The sequence below is a fragment of the Nuphar pumila genome, chromosome 7 (genome assembly GCF_984573655.1).
Source record: "Nuphar pumila chromosome 7, dmNupPumi1.hap1.1, whole genome shotgun sequence".
Lineage (NCBI taxonomy): Eukaryota > Viridiplantae > Streptophyta > Magnoliopsida > Nymphaeales > Nymphaeaceae > Nuphar > Nuphar pumila.
Window position 1 is genome coordinate 100,473,426 of NC_143255.1, and position 23,553 is coordinate 100,496,978.

Genomic DNA, 23,553 nt, shown 5'->3' on the forward strand with positions numbered 1-23,553 from the left:
GAAAATTTCCCAGCATTTCATCATTCTAAATAAATGAATGATATGAGTGACCTCTTATTCTTGACCAGTAGATCCATATGTTTGCTCCAATATGCACTGTGGTTGGGTCATATGTGTCACAATTTATATCTGACCTATGTCAGGTGTGGCTCATATCCGTTAGAGTTGAATCAGGACCTGCCAGATAGAAGTCCTAGGTGGGAGCTATAGAAGAACAATAGATGAAATGACAGCTACTTTCCAAAATCTCTAATCTAATGATTATTTCAGAGCCCATACATTGTAAAATTCTTTGGTTCCACAGATATTCAAATCTACATTCACTCAAAAAGATTGCTTGGAATTTTCCAATAAATTGGCAAAAAGGATACAGCAATAGTTTGTATCAGGTAACAATATCGAATTAGCATTGTAGAAGTTAACATTAAAAGAAACTGCTAAAATATGTCAGATAAGCAACTCTAAATCTTTAAAAGGTCTATAACTAGGGTTGCAAAACAGAGCCTTTGGAGGACAAGGAAAAGATAATGACGGCAGCATGAAGATGACTGCCTACCAGCACTGCACAAGAACTTCAAGTGCTTAACACAAATAAAAAAATGCAGAAAAGGTATTCACTTCTCCAATGAATTCCTGAAGAAAAAACATAAAGAATAGCAACATAAAAGGGGGGGAAATTACGTAGACAGCACTGCAAAGACTAGTACGAGTGTCTACCAGATTAATGGAGAACTTCAAATGCATGAGAGGAACACAAAGCATTGCAAAAAAGGCATCACTTTCAAATATGAATAGATCAAATTTTCCGAAGCAAGAGAAAAAGTAAAAAAAGTATAGTGCCGAACAAGTGGGCGTGATTGTCGAGTTCTGTGGTGGTAAACTCAATGAAGTCAGTTACAATGATCCTGATACACCGAAATACACCAGTTCTTGGACATGCTTATAAAATAGTTCATGAAATTTTTCTATCCTAAATTTATTTTATTCCATATTGAGTTAGGATACCTTGATCACTGATGTTATAGGTATTTTAACATTTCTATTAAGAAAAACCATTTACCTAATTATGACAACATGATCATTACCAAAATAAGGTTAAATTGTTTCTCCAATATTCAGGTATGAATCGAAGGATAATAAAGGGTTTGATATATTTCAGCAATCTTAACAATGTGGAGATGTCCAAGAACCAAATTTTTTTCTTGGGCATGAAAATAATGGAGATGGTGTTAGCTATAAGCAGGAGCCTATCTATTTTATTATATCAGTTGGCTGCTCTAACCGTTCAGCCATGGATGCTTTGCAGAGACTCATCATAAATGGGTGATGTCATTGTGCAAGTGGATTTATAGGAATCTCAGTAGAATGTTTAGACAAAAGCAGAAATTTAGACAAAGACAACTTATTTATAACCAATAATGTGTCACAATATCTGAATAAATGTTTTCCTAGAGAGAAGGGAAACAAAAAATGTCATCTACATCCAACATAAATTAAGTGGAAAAATAGAAGGCAAGGCAGGTTGCCAAAAACATAAAATGCAGAAAGAAGTTATCATGAAGGACCTCACTGAAATCAAGATGAAAAGTACATAGAGGAATTATAGGTAAATAATAAGGGATATGATTAAAACATGTTGCATGTCCTGACCTTTTTATCAAGAGCACGTGTTAGATCGGTAAGCGCTCTTATATCAGCTTCTGTTGCTTGGATCTGTGCCAGAGTGCAAGGTTGATTATACATTGCTTGCTGTGCAGCAAAAGAAACTTCATTTGCAGCAGCTTTTGCCTGCATAATTCCATCAATGTTGTCTGCCTGCATCAGATGATATACTTTAGGATTTTATTAAAGCTGAATCTTTGACCTCAAATCCTCAAAGCGGAAGGCTTATAGGCAACAATATACAAACCTTTGCCTGTTTTAACAATGTATCCATAGAATGGTTTGGCCCATCAACATTGTTCTCCAAATTTTCACTTCCAGCAAATTTCATGGGCCCTGCTGTTTTCCAATCTTTCACCTTAATATTTGGTTTAGGCTCGTGGAAGTCCTCTTTGAAACTGTCCTCAACAACAGCCTTTCTTCTAAGAGCTTCAGACATGTTATCCAACAGATTTAGGGGCATGCAATCAATATCCTGAGATAAGAAAAGGACAGTTATCGCAGCTTATTGAGAAGAAATGAACTCTAGCAGATAAGTTATTCAATAAAAGAATCGCAATGACGGGAAAAGAGAAAATTTGGTAATTATATACAATCCTTTTGCTTCCCTCACATATGCATGACATCAATTCAAAATCTGTTAAAGGAGAGGACACTATGAGCTAAAAGATCATATCTGTATGACTTCTAAAAAGAGGATAATATTGGCGAGGACACAGGAACTAAAGGCTGTAGGCCCTTCTTAGTTAAAGTTGATCATGCATCTGCACATGATGGTACAATTCCTGATGCACTTGGGATGCATGATACATAATAAAAAAATAATAATAACAAAATTTAAAGTGAAGTTCACTGTAAAAGCTTAGAGAATTTTCAGAAATAAGAATGGTTGGCAAACCTGGGCATGAATGCGATATTCACCATCCTGTTTGAAATATTATGATGTATCCAATATTGAAACTGTAACTTGTACATTATATATAGGGTAATTTGGTCATTTTTGGCAACACTAAAACATACATATATTAAATAATGAAAGGGGAAGATCTACAGTGAAACTTTGGGACTATTCCAGAATCCTCTCATTCTTCTCCCCTTCTCATTGTAAAGCTTTTGACTTTGGTATGCAGTGATATTTTATTTTAAGTTTTAATTATTTGCATTTGTGATAATTAGATTTAACAATGGCCAGACGTATTGACCCATTGTGACGGTTTTGTGAGATTGCCGAAGATTTCAAACGACGTAATGTATTGAGATGAAAATTCTATCTTGTATTGATTAATTGAGGTGTGCATTGTATTGAACAACACATTGTTCAAGAACCTAGTGCTCAAGTGCGACCATGCATGCGTGCTCCAGATGGTGCACGTGCTATATCTTGATGAGATATATAGAAGGCAAGAAACAATATTTCAAGATTTGGCACGTGCGCAGGGCCTTCATGCACTGGCACAATGCAACGCAAAATCTGATTCAAATGAAGAGCACGAAGAGACACAAGCCCCACAAGCGCCAGCTGCCCCACAACAAGATGTTATTTCTGATTATGAACGAGAAATGTTCAACAATAAAGACGATTGATGAGTCTTGTTGTAATGAATTATGCAGTTGTAGTAAACTTTTGAGTCTTTTCACTTTTTTAGTCATGTAGTCAAGTATGTAGTTGTAGTGAACTTCTATATTATTGAGTTTATGTAGTGAACTTTTGAGCGTTCTAACTTTTGTAGTCATGTAGCCAATTATACTTCTATATTCTATCAAGTATTGAGTATCACTATCAACAATGTTATTGACTTTATCTAATGAATTACTGAACTCTATTTCATGTGAATGACATGTAAATAGTCTACTATGTTTATTTTTATATAATTATATTTTTATTTTTAAATTTATTTTCCATATCTTACTGAACTCTAGTTTATTTATTTGTTCTTGTGTTCTAAGTTTCACATTTCTGTTTTTAAATTTTTAGATAATTTTCTTATTTTTTGTGATTTTTACATTTTTTTGCATAATTCAAATGTTTTTGCCCCGTATCTCACGATATGGTACGATACATTTGTATCTCAAGCTCATGCGATATGGGATCCGATACGCTAATTACAACACTGATTACTATCGAGGTCCTTCCCACTCCTTGCAAATCCCTCTTTCCCAGAACAGGTTCAGATCTGACTTTCATATGGTTATATACTACTCATCTTGAAATCACTCTCATAACAGAAATACTATCAGCCAATTTCAGTATACTGCTATTACAATTCGTATCTTACCAATTTTTAGACATGTGTTCAACATAATCTCTCATCACCTCTTATTCTCATCTTCCTCTTTTCTATAGTGTGGATCTTAGGTTGAATGGGGAGACGCAATGGATAGAGACAACACTACTAGAGTATAGGTTTCCATGGGCTCAGAAAATAGATGTAAGAAATGTTAATCTTGACCCTTGATGTTGGTGTGTGCCTTCGGATCCATGCCCAAAACGTAAATGAGGGGAGAAAGGTTAGAAGAGGAAAGGAAAGAAGAGAGGAGGAAAACTGAAAGGAATTAGGAGTATGTTCAAAGACAAAAAAAGCCGCTGCATGTGCACACATAATACATTATAACCTGTTTTAACTTGAATGGCAATAACCTCAGTAATACAAAGAATGCAAGTTATTGATACAAAACACAGAACTACAAAGATAATATGCATAAAATTATCTATTCTCAACAAGAAACACCAACATGTGGACAGTGGATCCATTTTATTCCCAGAAGTCATCATTAAGATGCAAAAAATATCAACACATGTCTGTTTTTCTTCTGATGCCCATGATTGTTATCACCATTAAAACTACTGGGCATCATCAACTCTTCCAAATGTTGGTGTCATGTACTTAGCACCCTCTTAACTGTATCCTTGAAAAAATATTGCTATAAAGTCCTAAATCACATATTCATGTATTAAACCACAAACACCATGTTCATGAACAAAAGAATCATATTGAAATGAATTTTTAAGTTTTCAGCAATGGAATGAAGTTCTCAGAAGGCACAATTTGCACCAGCCTATGTTCTCATAGATTCTTGGGACTGTTGAATCTTCACAAATTTCTTCTCATTCATTGATTCAGATTCCTCATTAGCAAACTCTTAAGGATAAGAACAAGAGTTTGAAGAGGATTTCAGTTTTATGCCTCCCATATACATGCAGGATCCTTTCTTCTTTTCTGTTTTCGTGTACTTTCCTATGCAACCAGTATTAGGGTATTGCCGTTCTCTCCACCCATTAATGTCAGCTCCTTTGGGGATCATTATGCAACTAATGAAATTATTTTGCACCTTTGTTACATGGAGCATTTATTCCATTCAATCTTCACATAAGTGAAATCACAATATCGTTTAGATGTTTGTGCAAAGTAAATTTGTGCATAGGTATCTACTGCATATATGCAAGGTGCACATTTCTCCCCTGACACCAATAACCTTTTTGCAATCAATGAATCACTACTTTATAATAGACATGTTCAATAGTTTGCAGTGACAGTTGGACAAAGCAGCAAGATCAGATTAGGTGCAACTCCAAAGAGACAAGCATTCAGCCTTAGGCATGTAATCTAAATGCTAGGTGACACCACTTTACATACACACAAGAAATAAACAGAGTTTTTTTTGAAGGATGAAGAGAAATGCTGATTACGACTGTGAGAAGATAATTTCATAAAAACAAAACAGTACCAGCACAAATTCAACCCCTAATTCATGCCTGTCAAACTGAACTCTGCATCTATTCCGATCAACAGTTAGTATACTCCCATTATGAATCTCCCATGTCTTGGGATGACAAGCAATAACACGCTGGCCAACTGTCAGAGGTTGGGCCAAATCAGTCGCCACTTCACGAACACCAGTTCTCACTTCAGCATAGTGCTTTCTAACTGATTCCCGGTACTGTTCCAATTTTTCCCGTTCTTCCTGTAGAAATTGTTGAGATAATCGGCGAGGCTTACCAAGAGAACTGAATCAAAGCAATATAAGCATAACATTAGAAATAGAAGCCGCTAAGAAAAAAAATATGAACATGAGTAATTCAATAGGTATTCACATACATTCAGACCACGGATCACAAAGAAACCAATGGCCAAAAGAAAGAGCTCATCTTAGTAAAAGTAAAAGAGCAGTGGTAGGATTCATAGGTAAATCAGGAATAAGTCCTAATACCTTCTTATGACACCCCATTCAACACGAGTTAACCTTGGTACATGCCCAAGTCCCACATGGTTCAAGTACTCCACAAATTCGCTTCGAGCAAACCATGGGTAGTCTATTGCACTATAGAACCACTCAAAAATGCACCATCTACGAAGTTTTGGAGATGAAAGGCAATGTGTGAACTTGTCCTGCAGGAAAAAACTTCTAATTATGCACTTTAATTGAGTAAGCTCCCGGAAAATCCAAAAGGCAATATCACTCACCTTCAAATCAGCTACTCTGTCATATATCAAACGTGAACTTTTATCAAGTTTATTGTTAACCAACCCATGGTCAACAGAAGCTATATCTCCAGCATGGTCAGGAGGCCAAAAATCCTTTAAAACTGCTGTTTTTTGAAGATCCACTTTACGCCTACTCCTGTGTTTCGTTGGCAGCACAACTTGGTTAACAGTGGAAACCTGACCAGCTGATTCAGTCAAATCTGCGCCACTTCTTCCTAAATCAGTGTTAGAGGAAGTTCGCTCAAGTGTTTTTGCAGGCTTCCCTTGTTTAGCTGATGGAGCAACTTGGCTAACCCGCTTAGCTTTACTAATGGACCGTTTTCCTTCCTGATTCTAAAAGACAAAAAAAAAAAAGCCATGACATATAGGAAGACAAGATGGAAGAAAAACAAATGTAGTAAAAAAGAGGCAAGCAAACATTTTGGAGAACAAAACTACATCTCGGACAGTTCACAACAAGAGAATCATCAACTTGACTGTATCCCATGTAAAAAGGGAAAGAGCCCTACAGGCAACAATACAATCCACATATAAGATAGCTTTTAACACACTAGTCACTACCACTTAGTTTTCATGTTAAAGGACATTTAATGGGCTGACATAGGACAAATATGATTTGTACTATCACACAAGTTCAAGATCTACAATGTTAAAGTATATATAATATATATTTCTTGATGTAATAGGTAAAAGTGTCAGTGCGGGAAGCGGGAAGCGAGGCACTTTCAAAAATTTAGGAAGCGGGAAGCATGGGACTACTTAGAAGCGAGTCACAAACCGTCTCGGAAGCGAACCGGAAGTGAAGGGGAAGCGAAAAAAGAAAAAAAAATTAAAAATAAAAAATAAAATGGAAAAAAGAGGGAAGCGTGGGGGAAGTGCGCTTCCCAAACGCGCTTCCCATAAAAGGGGGACGCTTCCCCACGCGTTTCGGAAGCGCGTATCGGGGAAGCGCGCTTCCCCTACTATATGGGCGCTTCCGGTAACTCTGAGCCAGATTCATCGGATTGCAGTTCTCTTCACCAAGGGTTTGACGAAGCAAAGGTTTTGGTATTTGAAGTCCAAGTTGTCCATGGTAATTACCATGTACAACTTGAGGGAAGCTGTTAAAAGATGATGATATTGGATCTGGGTTTGGATCCGGATCCAAAACCAGATTCAATACAGCAGGTGTTACACCTAGTTTCCTTATTGTGTTGGGTTCTTTATTGTATTGTGTTGGATTCCTTGTTGTATTGGATTTTCTTATTGTATTAGGTTTCCTTGTTGTGCTGGGTTTTCAAACCCGCTTGTATTATTCTCTATATAATGCCATGGGCAGGCTCATGTTCCCTCATTGGGAATTGTGGAATTGGAGCAGCAGCCCCTAATCCTCTTGTCTTGTCTTGTCTTCTTCTTTGAGTATACTTTGGATCATAGTGAGGTACCAATTCTATTAAATAGTTTGGCATTGTTCAGTTGCAATATGGAGTTGCCTGCTTCCAATACTGTCAGATGGACTTACAAGCCATGCTTGAAAGTGGTAAAATCTTTCTTAGAAAAATTGAATATTCATATGAATTGAAAGCATGAGACATAGGCATATGAAAGTTTTCACTAACATTTATTTGCCTCCTTAGATGGAGAAAATTTTCATATGTATGGCTGGTAAAATCATACAAAAATATGACAATTTTCTATATGAAATTTTTCTCTCGTTTGGAAAGGCATAGGAAGATTCTGTTGTTCCCATTTCATACACAACTCTCGCATTTCTTTTCCATTTGCAGATGTGCCCATAGTGCCGAAATGTTTTGGATAAGTCTCAATAGCTTCCTCTAGGTGGCTCCATGTTGATTTATCATGATCTGGATTCTGTTGATATGTAGTGTAATGAAATGGGATCGACACAAACAAGTGCCTCTTATGGGCAAGAACAACATACACAAATGGAGACCACTTATGGGTCAAGATACAATCATAAACAAAATGCCACTTGTGGGCATGAGAAACAACATAAAAAATATAAGGATCTTATTGGAAGAATGCTTGAGAACAAGCTTAAAATACAAGAGGGGTTCTGCCCCTTTATATACACAAAGACATGAGAGAGAGCCTTGGGAGTTGGGACCCTCCCCAACAGCTGGAAATAGAGCTGTTGGGGGAGGTCCCAATGACTCTATCATAAAGGCTTAAATGCTAAAGGACATTTGTATACAAAAGCCTAGAAATACCTAAAATACCTAAACAGTTTACTGTTGTGCCCCTAATGGGCACAATCTATTACATAGGATGAAGTGACTAAAATACCCCTATGGGCACAATCTATTACATAAGAAGTTTGTTACATGGGCTTCGTCAAACCCTTGGTGAAGAGAACTGCAATCCGATGAATCTGGCTTCAAGCTCACCATCTTCAATTTTACTTTTGATGAAGTGTTGATTAATTTCTATATGCCTAGTCTTTTCATGATAAACAGGGTTAAATGGGATTTTGATGGTACTTTAATTGTCATAAAATAAAAATGATCTAAGGATTGTCTCATCTAGCTCATGTAACAAACTTCTTATCCACATCAACTCTGAGGCTCTTGCCGCCATGGCTCAATATTCAACTTTTGTACTTTGTTGTGCTATAGCTCATTGTTTATGACTTGACTAAGAAACAAGATTACCTCCAACAAATATGCAATAACCTGAAATTGATTTTCTCTCGTCTGGATCCCCTAACCAGTCAATATCTGAATAGGCCATAACTATGAGAACATCTTTCCTATGACCTCTTTTCTTATAGAACAAATCATCCCCTAAGGTGCCTTTTAAATACCAGAGAATTCGCTTCACTGCTTCCGTATGGGTAGTTCTTGGTTGATACATGAATTGAGATACTTGGTTCATTGCATGTACAACATCTGGCCTTGTAAAGGTAAGATATTACAACATGTCAACAATACTCTTGTATTCAGTAGAATCACTATACAACTCTCCATCATTAACACTCAATTACTGGTGTACTAGGACAGAAGTTAACAGAGGCTTACAATCAATCATACATGTTTTGTGTAAAAGATCCATAGTGTACTTATGCTGAGTTAAGAACAGAGCATCTTTCCTTTTATCAACATAAACTCTCAAGAAGTATTTCAACTAACCAAGATACTTAATTTTAAAACATTTATTCAGCACTTATTTTATTTCCTGAATATGTTTATTTAAGCTTCCGGTAACAATAATGTCATTCGTGTATATTAGCAAAACAGTCATATATCCCTTACTTTTGTGAATAAAAAGAAGTGATCAAGTGAAGATCTGCAAAATTCATGTCTTTGTATTTTCAAAGAAAAAACTCTCAAACCAAAAAAGAAAGGCTTGTTTTAGGCCATATATAGTCCTCTTAAGTTTACACATGAATTCAACTGGGTGGTTTTTCCATATAAACCTCTTATTTCAAGTCTCTGTGTAAGAAGGCATTCTTAACATTAATTTGGTTCAGCATCCAACATTAATTCACTATTAGAGACAAGATGATATGTATTATCCCCATTTTAACCACAAAGTTAAATGTTTCATTATAATCCATGTTGTATTCTTGCGTGAAACCCTTTGCAACAAGTTGAGCCTTATATCTTTCAATAACCCCATCTGGTTTATATTTAATCTTATAGATCCACTTAGATCTTGTCACATTCTTATTTGAAGACCTTTTAACAACTTCTTAAGTTTGCCATTCATGCAATACTTTCATTTCATCGTTTATGGCTTCAACCCATTTCCTATTTCGGATAGCTTGAGAATAGAAAATTGGTTCTTCTTGTTTTTCTATTTGCATAAGGAACTAAAATTTTCATATCTTACCTATCTATCAACAGGATGTCTAACCCTGTTTGATCCTCTAAACTCAGTTTACATGGACTAATGGTGTCTTCATGATTGCCCACATTTCCTGGTTCTTGTCCCATTTAATTATTAGTTGCCCTTTGTGCCCTAACTTTAAGACTAGTCCCTGTATTTCTTTCGGTATATACATATTCTTTATATCTCCCATTCAAAACTGCATTTTCTTCAGAGAAGATAGGAACTTTCCTTTTCTTCTTGTCGCCTTTTAGAACTCCTACTTGTGATATGGAACTTTCATTGGGTCCTGAAAATAGTTCTTCACTTAACCATGGCTGGTAATATCCAATGCTACCCTAGTTTATTTTTTGAACTTGCTCTACAAAAGAATCATACTCAAAAGAGCTTTCATCAAATACTACATTTCTGAAAATGTGAATACATCTATTTTTGATATCATAGCACCTGAAGCCTTTATAACTATCAGCATAACCAACAAATTTACACTGGGTTCAAACTTATTTCTCTGAGATTTATCTATATGAACATAGCAAATACACCCATTGGCTCGTAGAGAATCATACTCATAAAATTTTTCAAAGAGTGCATAATAGAGAAACTTGTAATTTAGAATCTTTATAGGCAACATATTTATAATGTGTACAATTAAATGAAAAGCTTTTGTCCAAATATATAAAGGATTTTTTTTGGCATGCAACATTCCTAGGGCACTTTCAAGTTTCAACAATATGACAATGCTTTCTCTCAGATAGCCCACTTTGCTGAGGGGTGTAAGGGCAAGATACTCTCATATTTATTCCATTATTTTCAAGTAATGAACTTCGAAGAGTACTTGCCTCCATCATCATGCTAATATATATATATATATATATATATATATATATATATATATATATATATATATAGGAAATGCCCATCAAGGGCATTTTGATCATTTTGTCCACTAGGGACAGACTTGTCTTTTTTTTCTTTATTTTATTATTTTTCTTTCTTAAATGGTGTAAGGGATCTATGGTCAAAAGATAGTCATTGGGAGCAATCCCAAAGGCTATATTTATAGCTGTTGGGAGCTCCCAACAATTGTTTTGGAGCTCCCCAAAGGTCATACCTTTGTATGTATAGGGGTCTTTGCACCTACTTTGTTTAATGATTTTCTGAGCATTTGTTAAGTGAAATAAATATTTATTTTTTACATTGCTCTCTTGTTTGGCTCTTTGTAGCCTTTGTATGCACTTTTGTGCTTGTGTATTGACTTTGTCTTTTGTATTGTTCCTTAGTGGACTTGTATTTGTGCTTAAGCACATTGTATTTTGCATTTTCGCTTGCTCCATTACACATCACATTGAAAATTCGGAATAGACATAGAGAATAGATTTTTAACCAACACATGGAATTTTGTGAATATATTGAATACTTCATGTATATGTTTCATAAAATATATCTATGTATAACAAGAAAAGTTATCAACAAAGGAAATATAATAACGACTAATGGAAGAAAAAACAATGGTTGTTGGTCCCCATACATTAGAGTACACAATTTCAAAAGGTTTCGAAGCGCTTTCATTCAACAAATTAAAAAGTACATGACTTTTTGCAATTTGACAACTTGGACAAAGGACACTAGCAGACTCACATTCTATACTAGACTCGAGAATGAGTTTATTAGAAACCAATCTTTCAATGAAACTACGACTACAATGAGCAAGACAATTGTTCCAGACATTAGCTTTATTTGACTCAGAAGTACTAAACAAAACGAATAGACTGAATTACTCTAGACCAGAGTTACTGGAAGCGCCCCGACTATAGGGGAAACGCGCTTCCCCGATACGCGCTTCGGAAGCGCGAAACGCGACGCTTTCGAAATGCGTGGGGAAGTGCACGCTTATGACTAGAAGCGTGTCCCCCTTTAATGGGGTACGCGTACCCCATTAAAGGGGTACGCATTTTACCATTTACCCTTTTTTTTAAAGAAAGTTTTTTGTCATTAAGGGTAAAATGAGAAATTTCAAAAAATCGTGAAATAAAAACTCGAAAGAGAGGCTTAGGGTTTTTTTCACGCCTCTTTCGAGCCTCTCCTCCTCCCTCTCTCGCTCAGTCGATTTAGCAACCTTTTCCGGCGACATTCTCCGACGACCTTCTCTGGCAACGTCCAACAATCAGTTGAGTGGTTGATTTTCTATCGATTTTTTGGTGATTTTTGGATATTGAGGTTTCTTATGTCCAGATTTAGTTTTTAGTTTTTTGTTTAATGTAATCCAATCGGTGAGTGTTTGGGTCTCAGGTGGATTGTATTTTGGTCGTTTTGATGTATACCATCAGACAAATGTGATTTGGGTTGATATTATTCATGTTTGGCTGAGTTCTCGTGATGCTTATAAAGTGGTACTAGAGGCGGTAACCTGGATTTGGCTTGATGTGCTTATCGGCATTGTGAGGTAAGTTCATCTCATTGTATTGATGACTTGGATATCATGTATGATATTTGTGGTAGTATGGATGTGATATACTCAGTTTTGGTGCCTATAGTTGAGTATTCATATTCATATGAAGCTAGTTGTATGATATTTTATTTGTGTTATCGTGCCGAGTTTTAGATATATTCTGCATATTTTTTCTTGGTGTTCTATTTGTGTGCAAGGACATTAACAATAAATACAATATCTCGAATCTCCAATGCTCAACCAATTTTACAATGATGAACACTAAATTCAAGTATACGATCTGGCAATCAACATAAAATAAAAAAAAAACAAAAAAAATTGGGAATCATATCCCAAAATCGCTTCCCTTTCGCTTCTCATTTGAATCCTATGTCGCTTCCTTTTTCACTTCTTAGGTCGCTTCTGGTTTGCTTCCTATATCGCTTCCGAGATGCTTCCCGGTTCGCTCCTAAGTCGTCCCGTGCTTCCCGCTTCCTAAAATTTTAGAAGTGCCTCGCTTCCCGCTTTCCGTATCACTTCCCGCTCCCGCTTCCTCGACTGGCAACTCTGCTCTAGACTAGGCTTTGAAACAGAACCTAGTTGACTTGATCGCAGGATCTTCTTTGAAGATGTACATATTTCCTGACCATTTTCCTTTAGGGAATATCCTCTTCGTGTGAAAATCCTTGACACAAACAGAGGACAAAGTAAATAATGTTAATATATATATAACACAAACAGAGGACAAAGTAAATAATGTTAAAATATATATAACACAAACAGAGGACAAAGTAAATAATGTTAAAATATATATATATATATATATATATATGTGTGTGTGTGTGTGTGTGTCAAATACCCAATAGGGGTATTTAGTTCTTTTACATAGTTGTTTCTAGATTGTTTCTAGAAACAACTATTTATTAATTAGGTTAGTTTATTAATTATATTTTTTTGTATTTTCCTTTTTTTTAAATCTTTTTATTTCACGCAAAAGGGGGCCCCACATAGAGCAGTTGGGACCCCCAACGTCTCTATGGGGAGCCCCCAATGGCTCTCCTTTTGTGCTTTATTTTGGTGTATAAATAGGGATGACTACCCCATGTATTCTTTAAGCTTTACAGCTCTTCTCTAATAAATCCATTTATTGTTTTTAGTGTATTGCCTATTAAAGGCTTATTGTATTGTCTCATAGTGGACTTCTCTCTTGTATTTGTTCATTGTAGGACATTGTGAATGCTTTAAGCATTCTTTGTATTTTTGCATATTTCATTACATGGTATCAGAACCATACGGTTCTTTGAGCTAAAGTCGTGACATCACTCTTCCACCTCTCACCCATATCTCATCTGCAATGGAATCAAAGATTGACCTATCCTTCAAGCTCAATGGAAAGAACTACATGATGTTGTAATGAGGTATGCGAAAATATAAAAAGTGCCTTAAGCACTTGTAATGTCCTACAATGGACAACCAAAAGAGACAATAGCCAAGTCTACTAAGGGACAACACACACAAGCCTTGAGAAAGGCAAAAAAATAAAAGCCTCTATTGAAACGGAGAGAGAGAGCTCTCAAGCACACGAAAAATACAATAGGGTTCACCCTTATTTATATAATGAGAAATGAGAGGAAGGGAGGCCTCATGGCCTCAAAAGGAGAGCCAAAAAAGGGGGCTCCCATGGAGTCGTTGGGAGTCCCCAACGACTCAATGGTGGGGCCCCTTAAATGGCTAAAGAAGAAAGAAAATAAAAAAGAAAAAGAAAAAAAATACAGAAAAAAAAAGAAAAAAAAAACAAGTACCCCTATCGGGTACTTGTGTGAAATGACCATAATACCCTTATTGAGTATTATGGTGTATTTGAAAAAATACACACACACACACACACACACACACACACACACACACACACACATATATATATATATATATATATATATATATATATATATATATATATATATATATATATATATATATATATATATATATATATATATATATATATATATATACATATATTTTAATAGATGTGGGCATCCGCAATAGAGAATAACCTCAAAAGAAAAAAACTTTGGGGTTATGTAATGGGTTCTATTACGGAATCTCAATTAAAGCTCACCAAAATGGAAGGAAGTCAAGAGAAGGCTCTTGAGGGGGATGCTCGCCTGAAGCCCATTAAAGAATACCAAAGAAATGCAGAGGATTGGGAGAGCAACCATGCAAAGATTCTTGCATAGTTCATGAATAATGTAGAGCTCAAGGTATGTGCAAATATTGCTAAATTTCGTAGAGTCAATGAGACTTGGTTTTTTATGAAGGGTATGTATACCAAAAAAGATCTTGCAAGGTCATACTTCTTACAAGAAAAACTAAGAACTACTAAGCAAGGGGATTTGAGCATTCAAGACTATTATAGTGCTCTAAATCTTCTATAGGATGAGTTGGCTCTTTTGAAGCCTAAATGGGTGGCTATGGAAGATGTAGAGCTTAAACAAAAACAAATGGAATAAGAAAAAAAAAATCAATTTTTATTTGGGCTTCGTCCCGAATTTGAACAAGATCATCACTCCTTCATAGATCCACTCTTCCTCCTTTGTAAGATGTCATTGCCGAAATTACTCAACAAGAAACTCGGTTTGGCATGAGTAAAAATGTAGATGAAGTCCTTGTCGTGTCTCAACCCGACAACAATGTCAAAACATACAAACCACCATATTTTGGAAAACAAGGAAACTATAATGGAGGTAGAAAGATGATTGTGTGTCATCATTGCTATGAGCCGGGTGATATTAAACCCACTTGCCCAAAATTAAGTGAAGCTTTCAAGGCTAAGGTGGCTTTCGTTGAAGAATTCACCACAAAAAAAGAAGATGAAGGCAAGAGCAGGGATCTCAAAGAAACTCTTGGACAAATATCCATGGTTCTTCAACAAATACTCAAGGCTACCTCCTCTACACCGGGTGCCGCCATTGCCTCTACATCACCACCCGGTACGTATTCTTGGATTCTATATTCAGGAGGATCTTTTTACATGACTCATGAAAATGCATTAACCGATGTATGCACCAATTCAAAAATATCTTGTGTCTCTACGGCCAATGAAACTTTTTTAAAAATAAACGGTATATGAACACTAGATTCTAAAAATTCTCAAAACTTTTTCATTCTAAAAGAGTGGTTCCAAAATTAAACTTAAATCTTTTTTCGATTTCCCAAATTGTCGACCATGAATGTAAAATATCTTTCTTATCTAATGGTTGCTTTGTGCAGGATCTCCAGTCCGAAGAAGCAGATTGAGCAAGGCCATAGGAAAGAAGACCTCTACTATATAGATGATTTGACTCTTCTTACAAACTCTTTTTGTAATTATGTCTAAGATAAAAGTATTGAAACTTGGCATAAAAGACTTGGATATCCAAGTTACTCTAAAATGTATTTTTTCCTTTTGGAAACAAATTTTGTAAAGAAAAAGATATAAATTACAAAGATTGCATTTTTGAAAAAATGAAGTTTATTTCATCTCCAACTAGAACATTTATCTCAACAAGACCTTTTGAATTGGTGCACTCGGATGTTTGGGGTTCATCTCTAGTTATATCTGAAGATGGTTGTTCATATTGAAAAGAAGACATTATTATCTTCATTGTATGTCTGACCCGATCCATTTGTATAATGGATCAGGTCCAGATCCAGTTCATGTATTGTAAATTATTATTTTGTAAAAGGGTATTTTCGTACCCTAATGTTTACACTTTATGTTAAATAGAATGAGAGGGCAGTCACGATGGACTGAACCCTCCTTTCAGCTGGAAATTTCTCTCTCCCTCTCTTCTCTTCTCTTCTCTCATCGTAGATTAGGGTTTCATTCTTTCATGGTATCAGAGCAGGGCGTGGATCTGCGTGAATCTGCGTGAAGAAAGCAAGGCGTGGATCTGCGTGAATCTGCGTGAAGAAAGCACAGCGTGTGCATCAGCGTGGATCTGCATCAACGTGGATCTGCATCAGCTATCTGCGTGAATCTGGGTGTGAATACCCAGCGTAAATACCCAGTGAAGAATGTATGGTCGTGAATCAGCGTGATTTCAGCCTGCGTGAAGAAAGAAAGCCCAGCCTGCGTGAAGAAAGCCCATCTGCGTGAATCTGCGTCTGCGTGAAGAAAACCCAGCCTGAGTCTGCGTGAGCAAATCCCAGCGTGAATCCACCAGCGTCAGCAGAGTGAACTTATCAGCCGTGAATCCCAGCGTGAATCTGTGTGTCGTGATTTGAATCTGTGTGGTAAATCTTTGTGAATCTGTGTGGTATTGTGGCCCTCAAATACCTAGCGTGAATCTGTGTGAAGAAAATCTTTGTGAAGAAAATCTGTGATTTCTTTCAGCCGTGTATTACAGCATCAATCTGTGTTTTCTTTTCAGCCGTGATTGCTTCTTTGTGAAATCAGGTTCATCAGGTTTAATCCCTGTTGTTTTCCTGCTGTTTTTCCTACATTTAATCTCTTGATCTGTGATTTAATCCCTGCTAATCATTGTTAATCTCTTGATCTGTGATTTCCTTTTCCTTTCTGCTGTTTTTCCTGCTAATCACTGCTAATCATTGTTAGCCATCTGTCATATCTTATCTGTCTTTTTCTGTTAGCCGAGTTTTTTGTTCTTCATACCTAAGTGTCAGTTCAAGCATATTCATCAAATAGAATTTACTCACGGGCAATCATGCCTGTCCTCAAGTTTTCTTGGTCAACTAGTCTCTGAAAAATTGAATAACTGTAATTTCTTGACCTGGAAAAGACAGATTATTCCGTTTATAAAAAGTCAGGACCTTTCTGGTCATCTGGATGGATCGGTCCCACCGCCTCCAGAATTTCTTTCGCAAGAAAAGGTGGATGATAAAGGCGAACAATCTGTTGTTTTTCACAAGAATCCAGAATATGTTGCTTGGATGAAGAGAGATCAATCGCTAGTGGCATATATCACTTCAACTCTTTCACAGGAGGTCCTTATTGCTCTTCCTGATGATTGTTCGGCAAAGGAACTGTGGGATATGTTAGTTCAAACATATTCACAAATTTCTGAGGCAAGAATTATGCTTCTTAAGCGAGAATTTCAAATGCTGAAGAAAGATTCCATGTCTATTATGGAATACCTGAATAAAATGAAAGGCATCACAGATCAGTTGGCGGTTGTTGGGTGTCTCGTCAGTGAAAAAGATAAAGTACAACAAACCTTGAGTGGATTGGGGCCAGATTATCATGTTATGACGACAACCTTACTATGTTTACCAGAACTTCCAAAGTTTGAAGATCTTCGTGCAAAACTGTTGCAATATGAGATGAATCTGAAAGGTTCCTCTGAAGCTTTTCATGGGAATTCCGGAACACAAGATGTGTTGGCTATGGGAATGAGTTATGGTCAAGGTAGAGGAAGTTCTTTTCGAGGAAAAGGAGGACAAGGGAGAAATAACTATGGAGGTCGTGGCATACTTCCAACACCCAATGTTCAGGGACAAAGACCTATTCCCACTTGTTTCCTATGCAACAAGAAAGGGCACATTAAAGCGAACTGTTGGTTTAATCCTCAAAACAAAGGGAAAGCTCCACAAGCAGAGGCTAGAAAGGATGGAGAAGTAAAAGAGTTGTTGTTGGCAGCCTTGGCAGGATTGAATATGAAACAAAATGACAAAGGAACTTGGTATGTCGACTCTGGAGCAGCTACTCATGTTACAGGTGATGTAGGTAAACTCTTGACTGTTACACCTTATGTTGGAAAGAATAGCATTGTCACATGAGATGGATCACATCATGCCATCTCACATACTGGAAATGCCATTATACACATGTCAAAGTCCTCTCTTAAACTTCCAAGTGTCATCCATGCTCCTAATATTCAAAAGAACAGTGTTTTTGTCTCAAAGCTTGTTGATGATGCAAATGCTTCAGTTGAATTTACTCCCTCTTCTGTTTATGTCAAGGATCTTCGCACGAGGAGGACATTCGCTGAAGGAAAACGATGGGGCAACATGTACATCTTCCAAGAAGATCCTTCCTTCATTCATCCCAACTATTCATCCTTGAAGCCTCACCAAGTCTTTGATTCTGATTTTTTATTTAATGTTTCTGAAAGTAATAAGCCAAGACTTTGGCATAGTCGTCTTGGCCATTGTGGTCGCCATTTTATTGAAAAACTTATCATGAATAATCTTATTCCTAAGTCCAGTCTGAGTTCAGAAGTCGTTGATACAAAATGTTCTAGCTATCATCTATGTAAGAGTCATGTCTTACCGTTTGCTTCCATTAATAAAAGAGCTTCAAGGCCATTTGAGGTCATTTGTTCAGATGTCTGGGGTCCTGCTCCAATTACTTCTTTTTCTGGCAGTAAATACTATCTTATTTTCGTTGATAGTTATTCACGTTATACTTGGATATTCTTTATGAAGCACAAATCAGAAGTTTTTGGATTGTTCCAGAAATTCCACTCTTTCGTTCAAAATCATTTCTCTACCAACATTCTTAATTTCCAGTGTGATGGAGGAGGTGAATTCTCCTCGAGTGACTTTGTTAATTTTCTTCAACATAATGGGATAAAGAGAAGAGTGTCTTGCCCTCATACACCTCAACAAAATGGGATTGCTGAGAGGAAGCATCGACATATTGTTGAGACTGCAATGAGCATGATGCACGGGAGCAATCTCCCTACATCATTATGGACTGAGGCCTTCCACTCCACAGTTCATGTGATAAATCGCTTGCCCATGAATATCTTAGAAAATAAGTCACCATACTTCTCTCTTTTTGGCATACAACCTGATTATCATGAATTACGTGTGTTTGGGTCTGTTTGTTACGTGCACATTGATAGCTCACTCAGGCACAAGTTCCAAGATAAAGCTTTGAAATGCAGGTTTATAGGATATGCCGAAGATTACAAAGGGTACAGGTGTTATGATCCCCTGAGTAAGCGTGTCAAAATATCAAGGAATGTTATTTTCGATGAAATGAACTTTGCTGATCAGGATAATAATTCAACTATGGTGGATACTGATAACTCAAGCTCCAGCATTGAGGTATACTACCCATGGTTAAATTCAGAACTCTTCTCCAATGGTACAGTAGAATGTCCAGAAAATTGTAGTCAGAATGAGCCACATGAGGATTCAGCCAATGAGACTCAAACGGAGGAAACTGTCACATATGACTTGGAGCCAACAAGGTATAAGGGAATTGTGTACACTCGGCGAGAGAAAGAGCCCTCATTCACTTCTTGTTCGAACACGGATCCATCTGGATCATCCGTTTCGCAGCAAATGGATATCAGAAGATCTTCACGGATTCGACATCCACTTGACAGGTGGGTAAGTTATAAAAATTTTTCAATGGATTTTCAGTTATTCTTGACATCCATAAGTAAAGAGGATGAGCCTCTTATGTTCTATCAAGCTGCGAGCTCTAGAAGATGGGTAGAAGCAATGAATGAAGAAATGGAGGCCTTACATGAATGTGGCACATGGGAGATTGTGCCTAGACCACTGAACAGAAATGTCGTTGGGTCAAAATGGGTGTACAAGATAAAATATAAACCAGATGGGAGCATCGAAAGGTACAAGGCTCGACTGGTAGCCAAGGGATTCACACAAGAGGAAGGCCAAGACTTTGATGAAACTTTTAGTCCTGTTGTCAAGATGGGGACTATTCGTATTGTGTTGAGTCTAGCCATTAAACATGGATGGACATTGAGCCAGCTGGATGTGAAAAATGCTTTTCTGCACGGGGATTTAAAAGAAGAGGTCTACATGGAACAACCCACTGGATATGGAGAACGAGACGCCAAAAAATATGTATGCAAATTAAAGAGAGCACTCTATGGTTTGAAACAAGCTTCTCGTTCCTGGTTCGACAGTTTTTCCCTAGAAATACAACGGCATGGTTTTTCTAGGTCTCTTCTGGATCACTCATTATTCATTCACAATGAACAAGGAGTTACTACCCTTCTGTTGATATATGTTGATGATATCATCATCACAGGGAATTGTAAAAGCCACATTGAGCAGGTGAAGAAGTTATTAAATCAGAGATTTAAGATGAAAGATTTGGGAGAGCTGCGATATTTTCTTGGGGTAGAAGTTGATAACAAGAATGATACACTTACCCTTACTCAACACAAATATACGCTGGACATTCTCGGCAGAGCAGGCATGACAGATTGTAAGCCGTTAACAACTCCAAGTGTCATTCATCAGAAATTGAGTTCACAAGAAGGGGATATATATGGAGATCCCACTAAGTATCGCAGTTTAGTTGGCATGTTGCAATACCTGACTTTTACTAGACCCGACATAGTATATTCAGTTAATCAGGTATCCCAGTTTATGCATGAACCTCGTGTGTCACATATGGAGGCAGTCAAACGTATACTTCGCTACCTAAAGGGTACAGTGGGTGATGGGCTGGTATACAAAGGCAAGGAAGAATTAGATCCAGGTGGGGGCCATGAGATTATTACTTATGTTGATGCTGATTGGGCGGGGGATCCAGACGAACGACGATCAGTATCTGGTTATTGCAGCTTCATTGGGCCAAACTTGGTATCCTGGAGCAGTAGAAAACAAAAGGCGATTGCTAGATCGAGCACTGAGGCCGAATACAGATCAATGGCCACTGCCACGGCCGAGGGTACATGGATAAGACATCTTCTGACTGAAATGGGAGAGCCGATTGTTCGATCACTGTTGCTGTGTGACAATTAAAGTGCCATCAACATGTCATTCAATCCCATTCACCATAGTCGAGCAAAGCACATTGAAATAGATCAACATTTTATCAGGAAAAAGGTTGAAGACAAAGAGATTGAGCCCATGTATGTGTCAACAAAAGAACAAGTTGCTGATATCCTCACTAAAGGGTTAACAAAGGATAGATTTTGGTTTTTGAAGAACAAGTTGTTCATGGTCCAACACCATGCACAACTTGAGGGAGGCTGAAAAGAAGACATTATTATCTTCATTGTATGTCTGACCCGATCCATTTGTATAATGGATCAGGTCCAGATCCAGTTCATGTATTGTAAATTATTATTTTGTAAAAGGGTATTTTCGTACCCTAATGTTTACACTTTATGTTAAATAGAATGAGAGGGCAGTCACGATGGACAGAACCCTCCTTTCAGCTGGAAATTTCTCTCTCCCTCTCTTCTCTTCTCTCATCGTAGATTAGGGTTTCATTCTTTCACATATTACATAACATTCATTGATAACCTATGTCACATGGGTGCGGGTGCGGGTGCGGGTGCAACACGGGTGCGGCGCAATTTCAAAAATTTTGGACACGGGGACTCGGCTATATATATATTAAAAAAATTAAAAAATATATATATATATAAGACTCGGTCAAAGTTGTGCCCATTAGGGGACAGGTGATGAGTTGTGAAGGCATTCTGTACACTTTCTTCATACAGGAATAATTCACTTTTGGGCACTTTCTTCATACACTGTAATAATTCACTTTATTCATACAGGAAAAAACCACAAAAACTTGAGTTGTGCCCATTCTGTACTTAAAACTTGAAAGTGTACAGGTTTTTTAGTTGTGATGGGTTTTTTTCCTTATAGCTGTAGCCCAGAAAATTAAAAAAAAAATCAAAAAAAAAAATTCCAAAAAATAGACCAAAATGACCATGGGTGCGTTGACCACACCCAGGGTCGGGTTGACCGAGTCCGAGCCGCACCCGTGTCCGTGCGTGTCGACGCGGGTGCGGCGACCTTGGAGCCGAGTCCGTGTGACATAGTTGATAACTTTACTATATATATGGATTTATTTCCTTAATCTTAAATCGAAAGTCTTTTCTTTAAAAAATTTTGCATGAAAGTTCAAAATAAATTTCAGAGTAGCATATCCATTCTTAGATCTGATTCGGGTAAAGAATATCTATCCAATGATTTTCAAGATTACTTAAGCAAAACGAAATTTATCATCAAAGATCATGTCCTAGAAGTCCACAACAAAACGGGCTAGCGGAAGGAAAACATAGGCATATTATAGAACCGCTAGAACATTGCTTATTTCCAAAAATATTCCTCAGAATTTTTGGGCCGAAGCCATTTTAACTTCCACCTATATAATAAATCGTATGCCATCATCAAATTTGAAAAACATCTCTCCTTATGAAGAACTTTTTAAATTTACACCCGATTTCAATCACCTTCTTATTGTTTGTTGCAAGTGCTTTGTCCTCTTACATAAAAGAGATAAGTTGTCTCCAAAAGCGATTGAATGTGTTTTCTTTGGATATGGTGAAAATAAAAAAGGATATAGATGCTTTGATTACAAAAATAATAAACTCTATCTTTTAAAAGATGTGACCTTAGAAGATGAAAATGGATTTGAAAATCTTGGCAAAAAAAAATAAAATTGACTATATGTTTTTGTATGATCTTTCCCCAACGGAAGATACGTATGTTAATTCCTTGAATAATTTTGAAGTAATGAATGATACACATCATGAAGTGTCTAATATTGAAACATCACCAAGTAGTGATGACATCGTTGATAAAAATCTCCAAGTTTATACCCAACGAGAACAAGATAGACCTATTAGTGCTTTAGAAAAAAAAATCAAAATAATGCATCTATAGGAATATCATGAGCCAACACATTATAATCAAACAAAAAATATACTACATTGGATTGAAGCAATAAAAATTGAACTAGATGCTCTCAAGAAAGCTAACACTTGAGAAATAGTCAAACTTCCTCTAAACAAAAAACATATTAGACGCCGGTGGATTTTTAAAGTTAAGACTAAAAGTGATGGTTCTTTAGAATGATATAAAGCCAGATTAGTAGCTAAAGGATATTCACAAGAATACAGTATTGATTATGAGAAAACTTTAGCTCCTGTAGCTACAATGACTAGTGTTAGAATCTTAATAGTTGTAGCATCAACTAAAAGATGGTCAATATATTAATTAGATGTTAAAAATATTTTTCTTAATGGAAAACTAAATGAAGAAGTATATATGGATCATCCGCCGGGGTTTAACATTAGACAAGGTCAAACTCTTAAACTTTTAAAAGCATTATATGGTTTTAAGCAAGACCCAAAGGCTTGGTATGATAGATTTAGTGATGTCATGATTAAACTGGGGTTTTCATTCATACTATAC

General features: G+C 36.7%; 1 protein-coding gene across 2 annotated transcripts in view; it reads right to left on the reverse strand.

Annotated features, from left to right (window-relative positions):
- LOC149832638 (protein ALWAYS EARLY 3-like) overlaps positions 1 to 23,553 on the reverse strand; it is a 97,482-nt gene that overhangs the window by 2,246 nt on the left and 71,683 nt on the right. For both annotated transcript variants that reach the window (XM_090014624.1, XM_090014623.1), the window contains 5 exons: positions 6,126 to 6,479; positions 5,872 to 6,050; positions 5,389 to 5,668; positions 1,910 to 2,137; positions 1,651 to 1,815 (listed from right to left, as the gene is read on the reverse strand). In XM_090014624.1, coding sequence (XP_089870750.1) covers positions 1,651 to 1,815; positions 1,910 to 2,137; positions 5,389 to 5,668; positions 5,872 to 6,050; positions 6,126 to 6,479 — 1,206 coding nt within the window. The remainder of the gene's footprint in view (positions 1 to 1,650; positions 1,816 to 1,909; positions 2,138 to 5,388; positions 5,669 to 5,871; positions 6,051 to 6,125; positions 6,480 to 23,553) is intronic.